A 16,836-nucleotide genomic window follows, 5' to 3' on the forward strand; every position below is an offset into this window, starting at 1 on the left:
TTAAGTTTAGGGTTACATGCCAATATGGCTGTCCGGTGGCTTTAAAGCCTCTCATTGGCCAATACATAGCATGAGCAATCTAGGGTTTGGTCCTCATTGTCAACTTCTGGTATTCAGCAACCACACAGTTTAACTAGGTACAGACCATAACACAATTGCACCTCTGATTCAGAGGGGTTAAATGCAGAAGATACATTTGGGTTGTGCAACTGACTAGGTATCCCCTTTATTGTACAATAAACATGGAGAATAAGATCTGCAAATGTGTAACTAAACATTGTTACAACTTGAAAGAATACAGCGACAAAGGTAAAATACTGCCTGACCATATTCTTGATAGCATTGTCAAACACTTGCTTTCATTGCACAGTATGAGGATAATGAAAGACTGGAGTCTTGGTATAGAAACACTGGTCAAAGAGTTTAATTAGCAAGAAAAACTGACATGAGTTCAGCAATGGAATGCATAATCTCTCATAACTTACAACTTTAAAGGGCAGGGGAAAGAGAACATTACAGCTAAACTGGCAAAGTCTTCAAAAATGAGACAAAGATCATGAACAGAAAGAAAATATCATTCATGACAGTTAAAAAAAAAAAAAAAAAAAAGTATGGATGGGGGAAACTGAAAATGGACGCAAACATGAAAGGTGGTAGAGCTGAATATGGTGTGGTCGGACGCATAGCGCAGCTCCAACAGACAGTGACTTCAATCACATACACACAAGTTCGGTACAAAACCACAACCAGCAGACTCTCAAGCATCTTGGATTCAAACAACTTGGATTCACCCTTCCACAAGTGACATTTAAAAAACAGGACAGGTGGGGAAAATGTATTTTCTTATACAGGGGTTCCTTTAAAACCCACAATAGTGGCATTTGCTTGGGGAATGAATATCCTAATAATACATGACCTTGAGAGCAGGGTTGAAGTCCATGGCCACTTTTGACCCACTCAGTACTTGTCAAAACAGTTACTCCTTAAATCTTTACCCATAAGTAAAATGTACATTTCAAATGAATTAATTGTTAAAAATGGCATAGTTTGTCATGTCAAACAAGACTGGTGGTGCTAAACAGAAATACCTGCTCTAGTATAAGAAAACTGTTAAAGAACAGTTGAAACGATTTTATAATGTCTGGACAAAACGCATACAGCACTGCACAGTGGGGTCTTTGTACAACTATGTTGTTTTCTACACCCAAACAGTCATCATTGCAGCCAACTAATCATGAGTTTGTAAGCATGCATTTAAGTCAGGTCATATGTTTAAATATAAATTTACTTCATGTCACAATTTCAAAGAAACATAATATTGTTATATCACATACACCAAACATGCGCATGGAAATGCATTAGGGTTTGTTTTGTTAAAATCCTGTCAACTCCCATCCTGGTTATTCTGTGCACTTCTAAAAGATAGCAAATATCTACAACCTTAAGTTGCAGAAGAATAGGCCATGTAATAAAGGGATGCGAGCAGAGAAGCACAAAAACATTGCCAACGAAATAAAGCATGCACTTCTCTTTCCATATACATTTTAGCTTAAAAATCATGTTCACTTGCTCAGACACCAGTAGTATATGTAAATATTATTTTTTTATGAAAACCGTAACATTTAAAATGAAAGCAGTGTAAGAGGAATAGTCAAAGAAAACACAGCTTACACAAATGAGCCTGAATCAAGAAAAAATGGACAGGGGGCAAAACAACCAAAAAAATAAAAAGTAAGAGGATGGTTGTGAATGCTTGTTGAGTGTTGGCAGAGTGCTGCCCACTGTTTGGTCTTGTTTGGTGAAGGGGTTCTTTGGGTTTCACATTTTATTTTGCAGTCATCATTTGCACAAATTCTGAAAGACAAGATTGGAAACATTTGGAGGAGTGAGGCCACACATTATATTAGGCAAATGGTTGTCCATTCTGTAGGGTACTACATGTGTCTAAGCTGACAAGTGATCGACACAGGAACACAAACAGCTGGGTTTGGCCAAATGTGTGGAATTCTGGGATTGGGCCTGACCATATTGAAACAGTAAAAAACACATTTGGGAGCCATCTCAGGGGCTGTATATTTGTATCACAGAATTGTGGTATAACGCCATGTTTTTTTTTATATCAGAGCCGTTTTCTGTTATTCAGCTCAATTATCTACACCTCTAATGATGGTGGAGAGCATGACTGAGTAGGACACTTGGATATCTTGATGTGAAGATCAAATATATTTCCGCACCCAGCTGCTTACCATTCATTATGCTTTTCAATGTTAAAACCTTTCATGAACATAGCATGTCACAACAGTTTGCCCCATCTGCACACACACGAGCCATTCTCCACATTGTCGTTTGATTACTGCAATATCATGGGCACTGACATTTGTCAATTGTTGCCTTAAAAATAAATCGTTATCAATTACAGAAAATTGACACTAGGAAAAGGCAGAGCAAAGCCTATCTAACAGAAGAATGATCAACACATATGATCAAAGGGGATATGATGGTTAAAATATTTGTCCTTTTTACTGTAACAAATGACTCAGCCACTCTTCCATTTTGACATAACAAAGGTGTGAAGAACATTGTCCAACTGAAGAATTAATACCTGAAACAACCTGCTCAGAAATATTGCAAAGACATCAAAACAAGGCAAGTTAAAATGCATGTTCTTGAATAGATTAAATCTGGTTTGACAGCATTAATTTTGTACATTTCATGGCTTGTGTATGGCCAACTGACTGAGTCGCAATTTTCTGGTTAAAACAAGTTTGAGACTAGATAAAAATACGGAAACCGACCTTCGTAGTTGACCTGTCCATCTCCATCGATATCAGCCTCCCGGATCATCTCGTCCACCTCCTCGTCTGTCAGTTTCTCACCAAGGTTTGTCATAACATGACGCAGCTCTGCAGCACTGATATAGCCGTTACCATCCTGCAACACAATAGAGACAGTTTTAGTTTACTGTTAACTAACATGCAGATCGTATTACTGAGTATTTCCTGAATTTTGAATGTCAAATAAACATGAATTTGGTCAACTCTGGAGAGGTTTGAGACATCCAATGGGAGTGATTGGACCCAATGGTTAATATTTGAAGCGCTATGACTGGCCAGTGTAAGACATTTGAACAGTCTCAAATCTGACATTCCCCAGTTTGGCTGACCTTGTCGAAGACTCTGAAGGCTTCTCTGATCTCCTCCTCACTGTCGGTGTCCTTCATCTTCCTCGCCATCATGGTCAGGAACTCGGGGAAGTCAATGGTTCCATTTCCTGTGGATCACAAAGCAAAATTCTCACAGGAGGAAAATAATGATTCTTACAATGTAGGTCTTTCATCCCAATCATCACAGTTTGCGTCCGAACGTTATCAAAACCCTCCATTGTGTGTTCATTCGGGGGGAGAGAAATGGAGAGTATTTGTGTCTCACCATCAGCATCCACCTCATTGATCATATCCTGCAGCTCGGCCTCTGTGGGGTTCTGTCCCAGTGAGCGCATCACGGTGCCCAGCTCTTTGGTGGTGATGGTGCCATCTCCATCCTTATCAAACAGCGAGAACGCCTCTTTGAACTCTGGATGAAAAATGTAGATTGTCACACTCCAGTCTACATTTCCATAATACAACATATTTCACTACACCCATCTAATGTATTGGACAATAAAACAGTGTAATATTAACTTAAACATCTAAAACACCATGGTCATGTTTGAGCAAAAATGGCCATCTTACCAGCGATTTGTTCCTCAGTCAGTTGATCTGCCTGAAAGTAACACATTGTAAATGACACCACTTGATTCTCAATTTTTCAAGTGCAAGAAAGGCTCTAATTTCTTTCAAATGCCACCCACAACATCTAACCCAAGAGTTAATTCCCATATTTTGTCCTAGGCTACAAAAAAAAATCTAAATGTAACAACCGCTAGTTACTTGTGACGTAGAACTTATGCCCATAAGTCTCTTAACCCTACTGCTGTGTTCCAGCAACTCTGAAAACTGTAGTTAATTTAATCTGATTGTCTTAAGGTTCCATGACTTTGTCCACACAGGGCATCTGAACACACAAAATACATTTAGGATGTTTTATTTAACTTTCGTACAACTGTGGTGTTCCCTGTCAAAAATGACCGGTCATTAGAAATGAACGGGTGAGACTACAATTAGTGTATAAAATTGAGTTCAGGCACATGCCCACTCAGACACACTTCCTCTCCCAAACCCCTACATGCATGTGTTTGAGCACACACCTCACTCCCCTTCTTGGCTTCCATGGCAACCCACGGGTTGGCATTCTCACAAACAATCGCAACATTGTTTCAATAATATATAGTACTTCTCTCACAGCTCTGGTATTTAAAGCTTTTTTTATGCCTTACTCATGACACTGGTGAGGAGAGAGTCCTTGTTAAACTTTGACACAAAGTAGTCTGATAAATAGCACAATGTTTAATTGTATTTGTTATAGTCAAAACAATCGATACATTATGATTTTTTTACTCAAAAACGTGTTGTATGAGCTCAGGTCAATGAGGCCTACAGGTCATAAATAGCAAATAGAAGTTCAAAACTTGTAATGTTCACGATAACTTAAGTTGATAAAAAGATCTAACAACATTAGGTGATAATATGTATTATTATGGATTTATAATCAGCTATAGTGGGGCAGTCATTTTGGACCGGGAACACAATTAACATGAAACGAACACAACAGGAGGGTTAAGTTGTATTATTGTATCACTAGTTTGTTAGCAAGTGATGTGTCAAATTAGACCGCCATGCTCCATATTTGGTGCAATATTAGACCAGGCGACAGCACAGTGCCTTAGGTAGAAAGCAACACATTGCATCTGGGGATATCCGGTATGAAATAAGCCACACCATACAAGTAAATGTTAGTTAGCTGTCTAAAGTCACAACACGTTGACGGAACCAACTACCGTAGCTAGACACTACTAGGCATAAACGGCATATACCACCCCACCTCGTCCTGCTAGCGCATTATCAACACGTAAGGATAGGCCTAGGCTAGTTAGCTGCACGAAACTAGGTAGCTAGTGACTAACTACATGTAATTCGATATTTATCTTACGATCGAAGGTAAATGTCGAGCAAAGACGACAGTGACAAAACCAAGAATAGTGTAGTGTGACAAAACAGCCATAGTTAACTATTAATGTTAGCTAACCAACTTGTTTCCTCGGCGTAGTGAAGTTGCCTAGCTACCTGGCTGCCTATGTCGGACACAACTGACGTTAGCTAGTTAACGTTAGCTAAATTACTGATTGACGCACATGTCTAGCTAGCTAACAATACATAACGTTACTGTAGCTCGTTAGCCATCATAATGTGTGTAACCAACAAGTCTGACGTGCTGGCTGTGGCTAACTAGCCAGCCAACACTCATTGCTAGCTAACGTTAGCTAGGCTATAGATATGGCGACACATACATATGTTAAGCCAATTCTATGAATCCAAAATATTAATTTAATCGGACAGCAAAGGGAACTTACCATGTTGTGATGTTATGTTGATTTGATATTGCTAACAATTTCGCGTTAGAGATATGATAATCAAATTTTCCACACAGTCATCCGCGCCTTGCGCTCTTTGCCGCTTCAAGGTAAGTATCACTCCGCGTTGGTTTAGATTTCAAGCCGGACACTGCACTCCCTAGCAACTCGGCTGTCACTATGGTGTCCGTGCGCCGAATAGAATAATAAAGAAAAAAGAAAAACAGAGCGGCAGAAATTGGATTTATCTGCAACCTGGACTATCCTTCTCGTCTTTACTAAAAAGTGGCGTTTTAACAATCGTGGTCAATGTTCGTATTTTAAAACTTTAACTACACAATAATGCTAAATCTCTGTTTCCCTTTTCTTTGGAAACGTAAACTCGCTCATGTCTATGTTTGAATGAGAAACCCAGCGACTTTATACGGGCCACACTGAGCAATGGCGCACATCAGCTGACCCAGTAAACGGGACTAGATTGGTTTTCAGCCACCTGCAATGCGTCATGGAGTCCTCGCAGGGAGTGGAGAGGCTGTTCCAATCTTAAAACCACAAAAACACTTGGCTAAATTTACAAATTGGGATCAGCAGCATAATGTTCAAGAAGCATACACGATTCTGTATAGCCTAGTCATATTGCATAGTAAGCCTAACATGGCTATTTGGAAACCTATTTTAGCGCAACCTGACAGTAGTTTGCACTGAGTTCCAATGTTTCTTCAGAGAAATCATCTGGACTGGATGAATTCAAATAATTGCACATAGGCCTATGCATTTTGAAGTGACCAATGTTGCAAACAGTATGCCCCTTATTTTTTCTATAGTAGAAAGGCCCTGTTTAGAGATGGAATCCCTGTATTGCATGTCGAGAGAACAATTTGAGAAATTCTATGATCGTGCTGTTCTTGTAGGTTTTGAAGTCCAACTCATTATTAACACATGATACCAGCTTAATTTAGAGCTAATTTGACCCCAATTAAGAAAAAACGAAGAGTTTGAGGTAGACAAATGCAGAGCTAGAAACCCCTTTGGATTTCATGGAAGGAAGGTTGACAGTTAGCACCCTCAGGACTACATGACACAGAAAATCAGACAGGCAGAAAAAGAAGACGCGAAGACACCTTCTCAGAAATATAATCCCCTTTTTAAGATCTCAATGTTGCTCTCAGTGTTAAGGTGTCCTCATCGCTCTGCCGAAATTGTGTGCAGCAGATCTTTTGTCAGTGACGAGGCTCTCGGTTTTTATCCCCATCAGTCATCACAGAGGCCCCTGATGCATTCTCCCTTAAACCCCCCCCCCATTTCCATCACTCATCTATACATGACAACTACAACCATTATGAGATCTGTGCTGTGCTTATATAAGACATTCCTTCAAAAGAATATATATGTACAGTACCAGTCAAAAGTTACATTGTAGAATAATAGTGAAGACATCAAAACTATGAAATAACACATATGGAATCATGTAGTAAGCAAAAAAGTGTTAAACAAATCAAAATATATTTTATACTTGAAATTATTCAAAGTAGACACATTTTGCCTTGATGACAGCTTTGCACACTCTTGGCATTCTCTCAACCAGCTTCACCTGGAATGCTTTTCCAACAGTCTTAGAGGAGTTCCCACATATGCTGAGCATTTGTTGGCTGCTTTTCCTTCACTCTGTGGTCCAACTCATCCCCAACCATCTCAATTGGGTTGAGGTCAGATGATTGTGGAGGCCTGGTCATCTGATGCAGCACTCCATCCCTCTCCTTCTTAGTCAAATAGCCCTTACAAAGCCTGGAGGTGTGTTTTGGGTCATTGTCCTGTTGAAAAACAAATGATAATCCCACTAAGCGCAAACCAGATGGGATGTCGTATCGCTGCAAAATGCTGTGGAAGTCATGCTGGTTAAGTGTGCCTTGAATTCTAAATAAATCAGTGTCACCAGCAAAGCACCCCAACACCATAACACCTCCTCCTCCATGCTTCACGGTGGGAACCACACATGCAGAGATCATCTGTTCACCTACTCTGTGTCTCACAAAGACACGTTGGTTGGAACCAAAAATCTCAAATTTGGACTCATCAGACCAAAGGATTTATTTCCACCGGTCTAATGTCCATTGCTTGTGTTTCTTGGCCCAAGCAAGTCTCTTCTTATTGGTGTCCTAGTAGTGGTTTCTTTGCAGCAATTCAACCATGAAGGCCTGATTCACACAGTCTCCTCTGAACAGTTGATGTTGAGATGTGTCTATTACTTGAACTCTGAAGCATTTATTTGGGCTGCAATTTCTGAGACTGGAAACTAATGAACTTATCCTCTGCAGCAGAAGTAATACTGGGTCTTCCTTTCCTGTGGTGGTCCTCATGAGAGCCAGTTCCATCATAGCGCTTGATGGTTTTTGCGACTGCACTTGAAGAAACTTTCAAAGTTCCTGACATTTTCCGGTTTGACTGAACTTCATGTCTTAAAGTAATGACGGACTGTCGTTTCTCTTTGCTTATTTGAGCTGTTCTTGCCATAATATGGACTTGGTCTTTTACCAAATAGGGCTATCGTCTGTATACCACCCCTACCTTATCACAACACAACTGATTGTCTCAAACGCATTAAGGAAAGAAATTCCACAAATTAACTTTTAACAAAGCACACCTGTTAATTGAAATGCATTCCAGGCAACTACCTCATGTAGCTGGTTGAGAGAATGCCAAGAGTGTACAAAGCTGTCATCAAGGCAAATGGTGGCTAATTTGAAGAATCTCAGATCTTTTTTTTAACACTTTGGTTACTACATGATTTCATAAGTATTATTTCATTTTGATGTCTTCACTATTATTCTACAAGGTAGAAAATAGTAAAAATAAAGGAAAACCTTGGAATGAGTAGATGTGTCCAAACTTTTTACTGGTACTGTATAAATAAAAAATGCTTTTCACTAGTCCACACCATGAAAACCCATGGTGTGGAGGCCATTGTGAACCCACATTTATAGTAAGGGGTAGTTTGCTAGTGTTTTAAACTCTGAATGAGGGTTTGTGATACAAGAGGTGAACTGGTTTATACACTAAGAAAAGCAACCACACATCACTAGTGTAGTATAGGTTTTTGTGACCTTGTGTGCATTGTGTCAATCAGCTAAATTTAGATCCATTACACTTAAAGTGTACGAAGGATAACCTCCCCCCCGATGGAAATACAAAAACAACTAGGCCAATGGCAGTCGTATGGCTTGAACGTCATCATTGATTGTTCCTCCCACAGAGGCTTTTCCATCCTAGACTGATCAACAAATAGATTGCACATTTTTACTCTTGAAGGCATATATTATGCTGAATCACAACCATCTCATAATCCACTTCTGTGGGTGCAAACAGCAAGAGTCAATGTGTCCGTCTATAGAGGTGTCTCCCCAGGGTTGCCATATAAATGCTCAATAAGTGTTAAAATAGTCAGGTGAGACAGAGCTCTCCCCATGCGTATCTATAAATAAAGATTTCAAGAGACGTTGAAGTGCACCTGGTCCTGGATGGAAGTCTGAAAGTCTGAATTTTGTAGGGTGGATTGAGGGCTAGCTTTAAGGTCTAATTTTCACACAACATTGCTAGCCTAAATAAAACAGACTAGTAAAGGTTGTATTCAGTTTTATTTATTTCCCTGTTTATCATGCCAATTTAGTATGAGGAAAGAGTTTCAGCCCCTCCACCTTTGATGTGTTTTACACTTCCCTCAGCTGCAAAAGCAATCAGAGAATTCTTGAAACGTGAGAAAGGAGCATTACTTTTGAACACAATTACAACATTTCAGTAAGAGACGAACCAAGCCCCCCCCCAAAAAAAATAAACTTAAAAAATGGCCAATAAAATACACATTTTAAAATGCTCAATTCAATCTGGAATGTATTTTCAGTAACAGCAAGATAGACAGATTGTTGTTGAGGCTTGACTGGTGCTTGCGATGAGGACATTTGCGTTTGTATGTCAGACCAATACCGTATTCTAGAATACATAATTCACAGCAGTTACTATTTTCTAAGCTAAAATTCTGACCATTACCAGTGTGACTAACTATTTTTCAGACATAAAAAACAGAATGCCCTAAAAAAAATCCAATCATAAGTGATTTTAAAATGGTCACCACAGAGAGACAACTACTTTCACATCAATGCCCACATACAGATGGTGCTGGGATCTCCCCCCTCTCTAGGCTACGTAGGGGAACTGTAGCAGGACAGCCTTTCCTGGGCCCAACTCCAGTGCAGAGAGCCCCACAGCACTGTCGGGGGCCAGGTTGGCCTTGTCTGTGCTCACCTGGACCACAGCCTGAGTAGGCCGGTCAGGGTGGGCCAGCTGAAGGGTCACCACGTCGCTGCCCCAGTTGAAGGCAGCGATGTAGCGCCCACTCTGGTCCCACTGGCGGAGGTAGGCCAGGGCAGAGGTGGAGTTGAAAAGGGGAATGTAGTCCCCATGCTGCAGGGAACGCTCTCTCCCACGCAGGTCACTCAGTGTCTTGAAGAAGGAACGGCAGGCGAGCCTCTGTTCTTTCTCCTTCTGTGGGTGATAAGAATTAAACATTAATTTCCTTGCTTTGCCAACAGTTGTATTTTTTTTATCTGAATGAATGTAATGTGCATTAGTGTATATGTATTTTTATTCACAAACAGAATGTGTATGCATTAGCATCTCACTTACCGTAGCAGTTCCATTTGTCTCCTCATCCTCCAGGGAATCCCACAGCATCTTAGGGGACTTTGTATACTGTTATAAAACAATTAACACCAATAAAAATCAAGACAAGATATCCTTTTAAAAAGTGGGACTCATTTCTCCAAGGCTAAAGCTGTTATTTGTTTTGTGATACATTAGTTACGGAAAACCCCTGCTCACCTCATCAGCCAGGGCAATCTCATCCCCATAGTTGAACACTGGGGTTCCGGGCAGCGTGAGCAAGAGCATCTGGTTGAAGTTAACCATGTCTGGGCCCACCAGTGTGGCCAGGTGACCCTCCTTCCTGTCCCCAATGTTCCAGGCTAGCTGGGTCTGGTTGTGGGAGGAAAGCAGCTGCTGGACAGTCTGAGCACGATCCAAAGCGGTCATGGTCTTAGACCGGAGGGCCCCGGATAGGAGTAGGTCCACCCCAGTGGAGTTCAGCAGTTCAGAGACGTCAACAGCAGAGGTCTTCGCAGTCACTCCAATCAGAATCCTGAGCAAGAAAGAAAAAAATGCATCCCTTTACTCAATGAATGTTATCTACACAAGTCACACAATGTACCCATTGTAATAGAATTAAGATCCAGTATCAGCTTTATTCTCGGCAGCAGTCAGTGCAGTTTCCACCACTAGAGGGCACAAGTTCCCAAACAATACCTTCACTAAACCACCAGGGGGCTCACATGCATAACAATCTACTCAGAGGCCCAGTTGAGTGATGTACATAATTGTGGACATGTACTTACCTTCTCTTTCCTTCCGCAGTCCCATTCTGGACAATGGCTCTAATGTCAGCCCAAAGAGACGGAACCACGCTGGCCACGCGCTCTACACCAGACAGCTGGATCCCATCCACACCTTGGTTCAGCCAGAACACCAGGGCAGACTGGACAGAGAGGGTTTACATATTATTAGATAGACACACTCAAATACATTGTTGGGACTGGGTGAGTGGATTTAATGAGTTCACCGAGAAGAAATGCTCCGAACGCTTACCTTGAGTCTCTCAGCAACGTCGGTGACACTGACGTTAGAGAACCATGGTCCGCTTCCCAGATAGTTGGGAGTCAGATCCAGGATCACATTGATGCCTGTCAGAAAGGGGCGAGAGATTTAGTCCATCTGAAATTCAGCTGACCAACAAAATTATCAGCTTCAGCAGGCAACGAATGAAATGGCGGTATAAATATAGACACTGTACTCACTCTTCTTGTGCGCAGCTGTAATGAGGCCTTTGAACTGTTCCAGATTGCCAGCGTCAGAGGAGATCTCCACAAACTTCAGGCCGACAGGGTTGTCTGCGGGGGCAACATGGATGGGCCCAACCACAAGTCCCTTCACCTTCAGCTGGCTCAGACTGTCAAGCTTCTCCTCCACGCCTGTTACACATTAGAAAACGGCTTACTAAGTGTCCATTCATGTATAATTAACACGCTACTGAATTAGGGAGAGCACAACCTTCAGTATGGATTTTAAATCCCATTTGTAAGAAACATTATACTGTTCATTGTCACCTTTATGTAAATACCTCATTTTCTATAAAGCCCTATCAAGTGAATAGTAACTGCCAACTGGAGGGTAATAGCTCTGCTTCGACCAACAAGTTCCAGACAGCCATTGTGTTGCCCTGTTCCTGGTGTGACTAATACCCTCAAACAAGAAACCTGCCAAACCAGTCATTGAGGGTGTAGCGAAGGAACAGGGGAAGAAACTGGATTCTGCTGGTTCAGCAGATCCACATCCCCCAGAGTGGAGTCACAGAAGTGGGAAACTTGTTCATTTGCAAATCTGACTTCAATACTCCTATGGCACACACTTGGAAGTGCTAAAGCACATGCATTTTAAAATATTATGTCTAGTCACATGAACTGCACCAGACCCAATTTCAGTGTCCCCAGAACTTCACTCAGTAACCCCACCCAGTCTATGTGGTTCAATATACTCAAAGTACTACTTAATATAAGCTGTCTGTGACCTAGTGGGTTTCACCACAAATCTGTTATTCATCGTTACCCGTTTCAGTGACTCTTACCCTTCAGATTCTGGGACTCGCTGAAAGCTTGCACATCTCCAATTTGGTACAGAGGTCCATAATTCCACCAGTTCATGGCAGGAAGGTCTTTGCAGCGAGGTGCTTGAACAATGATGGCCACAGCGCCAGCCAGCATCCCCAGCCAGCCCAGCCAGAACAGAATCAGAAGGGCCCATCGTGTACGGACCCACCTTTAGGAGAGAGATTATTAGTCATGCAATATTATACCCTAACTGTTGCATAGCAAACACCCATTAACCTATATTTTCTATTGAGCTACAATGTATTCCAGGTCTCGATGTTTCTTACGCAGGTGTTCCAGCAACTCTGAGGAGTTCCTCTTTGGATAGACCGGTAAATTTAGTCTCAATCTCCTCAGGGATTTTCACTTTAATGCTGCCGTTCTTCTCCGTGCCGGTGGGAGAACCGGCCTCTCCGTTCCCTGCCCCGCCAGTTATTGGCCGCTTCTCCTGGTCCATCTCATTCAACTCCACGTCCTTCATGTCCACCTCGGTGTCCTTAGTCATTGTGACGTTGGTTAAGGTGAGATTCTCTATAAAAAGTAAGATAACAGTATAATTGCTGCCGGGAACAGTTGTGTCTGTCACATTGGGCGTGTTCCTCTGCCCAGGCGTTGCTAACGCATGCCAGATCGTACACCGCCTGGATAGGTATTTTAAGTGTCTGCGAACCACATGTTTATAGGCCCCTTTGTGTTTGCAAACAGTCTCACGAGGGCGATGCGCGCAAGGTAGCGGCAGAACACGGGGGATTTATATTGTGGAACGCCAGCAAAAAAAAGCGTATGTTAATTAAAGCAAGAATCAAAACATAATTGTAAGGGTATGAGAACCCCCCCAAAAAAATATTTACTTAGAAACGTACATCTAGGCTATGTTGAATGGCCGCAGAAGGCTTTGTTACTGCAGCCAAGAGTCACGCGCATCTGTCCCTGACGTCAGCGTGTCGTGGAAACGGGTCAGTAGCGATCGGTCAGTAGATTACGTGGCATTCAACCATTGTTCGACTTATGCAACGTCCGAGCAGCGGAAAGAAACCATGTGTGATACACAAACGATGGTCTTATAGAATGGCAATTGTATGAAACATTGCATCATCTTACAACAAAACACCGAGGCAAATATGGTAATTACAGTATAACTGTGTTTAATATTGTGACATAATTGAAAGGCTAATATATCGGATCTGAGTCAGGGTGGCAAAAGGGGTTACATTCCCATCGCGCAATAGGCTAATTGTTGACTTGATCATCGGCAATTGTTAAAGCAATTGCCACCAATTCAACGAGATAAAATGTAGCCCAACATCCTCATTCAATGCCTCGTCGGTTAAATGGTTACAGTAGACAACATCCTTTGAAACATTAAGATATAGGGGGCTTGCAATCTAGCGTGCGTTAAACCGGTTTGGTCTAGTTTAATTCTAGTGAAGGCATGAGGCACACATGCACCAAGCAGAAAACAGAACAGGCAAGGTGCCATAAAATATATACATTTTATTTTTTATTGTCACTACATAAGTAAAAACGTAACACTATATTTACATTATATAGTGGGGTACGAACAGTTGAAATATGCCTGTATAAAATCAAAATAATTTTCTGTCACTGGACAAACCAATGTCATATCTGCAGGCTATGCGACAAACAGTCAAAGTAGGCCTCAGGAAAACAACCCTCACTTTAGGATACATTTTTTATTTGATTTATTTAACCTTTATTTAACCCAGTCTACAAAACCCAGTCTACATTCACATGAACGTAATAAGCAATCCATCATTACCTGGTCAAGAAAACTGGTCGTGTATTTTTCAGTGCGAGCTCATTTACCTCGTTGCTGAAGAAAATTGTTGATGTACAGCATCCGTGAAGGGCTGTTTATATAGCGGTGTAGTTTTACCACCGCCCAGTTTTAAGGAAGTGCCGACATCACAAATTGCAGATTGATCAATTATGAGTGTGATCAATGTCATCTTTAACTTCAGCACATGCTGACATAACACAAATTCGATCAATTGTACAGTGGACCATTTGAGACAAATCGATATGCATTTCATGGTTTGGCAATTCGGATGTTTGCGTTTGAGAAAGTCCACCTTAAGCGGTCCGCCATTGGCCAGACGTGCATCCCCCATCATGTTTTCATGAGTTGACAAGAAATGACGCAAACAACCAGTGGGAAATAGATCTCGGTGCTCTATATTTGGAATAACAAAGGAGGATAGAACTTTCAAATGGTGAATAATATTATAGGCCTAGTGATCTCCTCTTTAATAAAACTAATTATATTTCTGTGATATTGTCTGGTTATAATTTCCATCCATCCTGCTAGAAAACATCTGCAAAAGACAGAAATTGGAGTTTATGGAAAATATACGATTGTGTTCAAATTTAGATATTGTCACTTTGATATACTGAAATTAGTGAATGATTGAGGACAGTAGGCTACTGTACCAATAGTCTAAAACATCCAAGCAAATAAAGCTCTCAACCTTTGACCTAGAAAAAGCTATTTCCTAAATTGCTGCAAAAATCTCCTGTGTTCATAATCCGTCTTTCCATTTTTTTCAACTCCAGACTCCTTGGACTTGTTTGTGTTATTCTCAAGAACATTTTGGTTATAGGCTATTTATTTATATTGATTCACATTCTCAAGTCAAAGCAATGAGTAGAATAACTAAACCTGTTAAATGTAAAGTCATAATGTAGATTTCTGCCTATATAGACATACACAAAAGTAATTATTCATCATGAGAGGGTCATAAACATTACCTAGTAATGCTTATACTGCCAGAAAAATTAAAATATCACCTTAGTGGTATTTTTTAGTTTTGTTGATTTATACATTGCTGAGGTGTAATCACCATTGAGGACACAATGTCAAGTACACAGTACAAATATGTGAAAAATGTGATGTTTGATTTTTTTGGTAACACTTCATTTTAAAGGGTCCTTGTTACAGTGTGCTTACATATGTAATTACACTGTAACAAGTATTGTAGTTAATTGTAATAACCTAGTTACACAGTAATAACAACATGTATCTGGTGGTAATTGCAGTCTAATTACAGAGGTGCAAAAAGAAATGCTTGTTACCATGCTTGTTACAAATGGGCAATTAGACTGCAATTACCACCAGTTACATGTTGTTATTACAGTGTAACTATGAGTTATTACAATTAACTACAATACTTGTTAGTGTAATTACATATTTAATTACACTGTAGTAAGGACCACTTAAAATTACGTGTTACTGATTTATTTTCCCTATTCTACAAAAGTGGGGGAATAGGGCTTGAAATGATGGATATAACTGGACCTGTGACTTTGTGGCTATGTTAACTAGTGAGACCATTGAGAGTGGAGGCGGCATCTGAAGGGGACAACCAGCAATTTCACGGAGTGTACAGCAATTAAGGTTGCACTGTCCACAGAGTGTTCTGTACACAAAAAATGTCAATCAGAACCTGTCCAGAACCGCTCAAAGTCATTTAAAAAAACAAAAAACAATCTGGATTACAAAATCTTTACTTTTGAAAGACCTTAAGAAGAGATGAAGAAAACACCAGGTGAATGAATTAAAGGCCTATATATGGGTAATAATACAGATAGTGATCAAGTTACTGCATCTCTTTCTATCTTGACACAGTTCTGTCCAATCCACAAGACCCATCATGTAATCTCCTCACAAACTATGTGGTCCTGTTTGGCTCAGTTGGTAGAGCATGGCGTTTGCAATGCCAGGATTGTTGGTTCAATTCCCACGACCACCCATATGTAAAAATGCATTCACTTGTGATTGTAAATTGCTTTGGATGAAAGTGTCTGCTAAATGGCATACTGTATGTTATTATAGAGAGATGTCTGGTTACAACCCAAGATTAGAGTTCAGTGACGGGGGTCACTAATGCAGTGAATCTGTTGTATAGGAGTCTTTAACTCATTTTAATTTGCAGTACAGCCATTGGACATTCTCGATGGGGGTGGGGGGAAACAAGAGTAGAACATGAGGAAGTCTTGAAAAGGGGGGCACATTTGGGATCTTACATGTGTGTTTAAGTCATCAACCAGTTAGGTTACCGATTAGTGCATCTAATACTGTCCGCCAGGCTGTAGTCCTTACGTTAAAGTTTGATACAATACAGGAAAACACTCAACAAAATGCAGTCTCTCCATGAGCCCATCTCCCTCCTTCTGAAGGGCGGAGGCTGGTGGGTGTCAGGTGTCATGTAACCCCAGCGGGGCAGAGCACATTGTGTCCTTTAGGGTCCTCCCTAAAAACATAAACTGAATGTGAAATCAACATGTTTTCATGAAGCGGTCTGAGAGAAGGGTGGGCCTAAGGACACAATGTGCTCTGCTCCGCTGTGTCAGTAGAGAACAATGGAAGTACGCACCGTGTGTGTTTTATGTTATTTTATTCACTATTTTTACTGCTTCCTATTTGCTTTTACTTTTTTCATTTTGTTTTAATGTAAAGTGTGCTGTGATTTTAAATGCACTTTAAATAAAGTTTGATTTGATTTTAACCCCACTGAATCAGACGTTTAATGAAACGTTTTCTTATCTGATTGTTCAACAG

The 16,836-nt window shown here is 40.7% G+C and overlaps 2 protein-coding genes across 2 annotated transcripts; both read right to left on the minus strand.

Moving 5' to 3' along the window:
• Nucleotides 1-400: 400 nt before the first annotated feature.
• calm3b (calmodulin 3b (phosphorylase kinase, delta)) lies at nt 401-5,928 on the minus strand. The gene is made up of 6 exons (XM_014196468.2): nt 5,509-5,928; nt 3,731-3,761; nt 3,429-3,572; nt 3,164-3,270; nt 2,796-2,931; nt 401-1,854 (listed from the first exon to the last, which is right to left on the minus strand). Exons 1-6 carry the CDS (start codon nt 5,509-5,511, stop codon nt 1,826-1,828), a joined length of 450 nt encoding a protein of 149 aa, XP_014051943.1. The 5' UTR covers nt 5,512-5,928; the 3' UTR covers nt 401-1,825.
• Nucleotides 5,929-9,121: 3,193 nt separating this feature from the next.
• slc3a2b (solute carrier family 3 member 2b) lies at nt 9,122-14,253 on the minus strand. The gene is made up of 9 exons (XM_014196469.2): nt 14,038-14,253; nt 12,545-12,788; nt 12,236-12,426; nt 11,409-11,582; nt 11,200-11,294; nt 10,950-11,089; nt 10,381-10,696; nt 10,186-10,251; nt 9,122-10,044 (listed from the first exon to the last, which is right to left on the minus strand). The coding sequence occupies exons 2-9, from the start codon at nt 12,760-12,762 to the stop codon at nt 9,697-9,699; spliced, it is 1,548 nt and encodes a 515-aa protein (XP_014051944.1). The 5' UTR covers nt 12,763-12,788; nt 14,038-14,253; the 3' UTR covers nt 9,122-9,696.
• Between the last annotated feature and the right edge of the window lie 2,583 nt (nt 14,254-16,836).

Source organism: Salmo salar, chromosome ssa04 (genome assembly GCF_905237065.1).
Source record: "Salmo salar chromosome ssa04, Ssal_v3.1, whole genome shotgun sequence".
In the NCBI taxonomy this organism is placed as follows: Eukaryota; Metazoa; Chordata; class Actinopteri; order Salmoniformes; family Salmonidae; genus Salmo; species Salmo salar.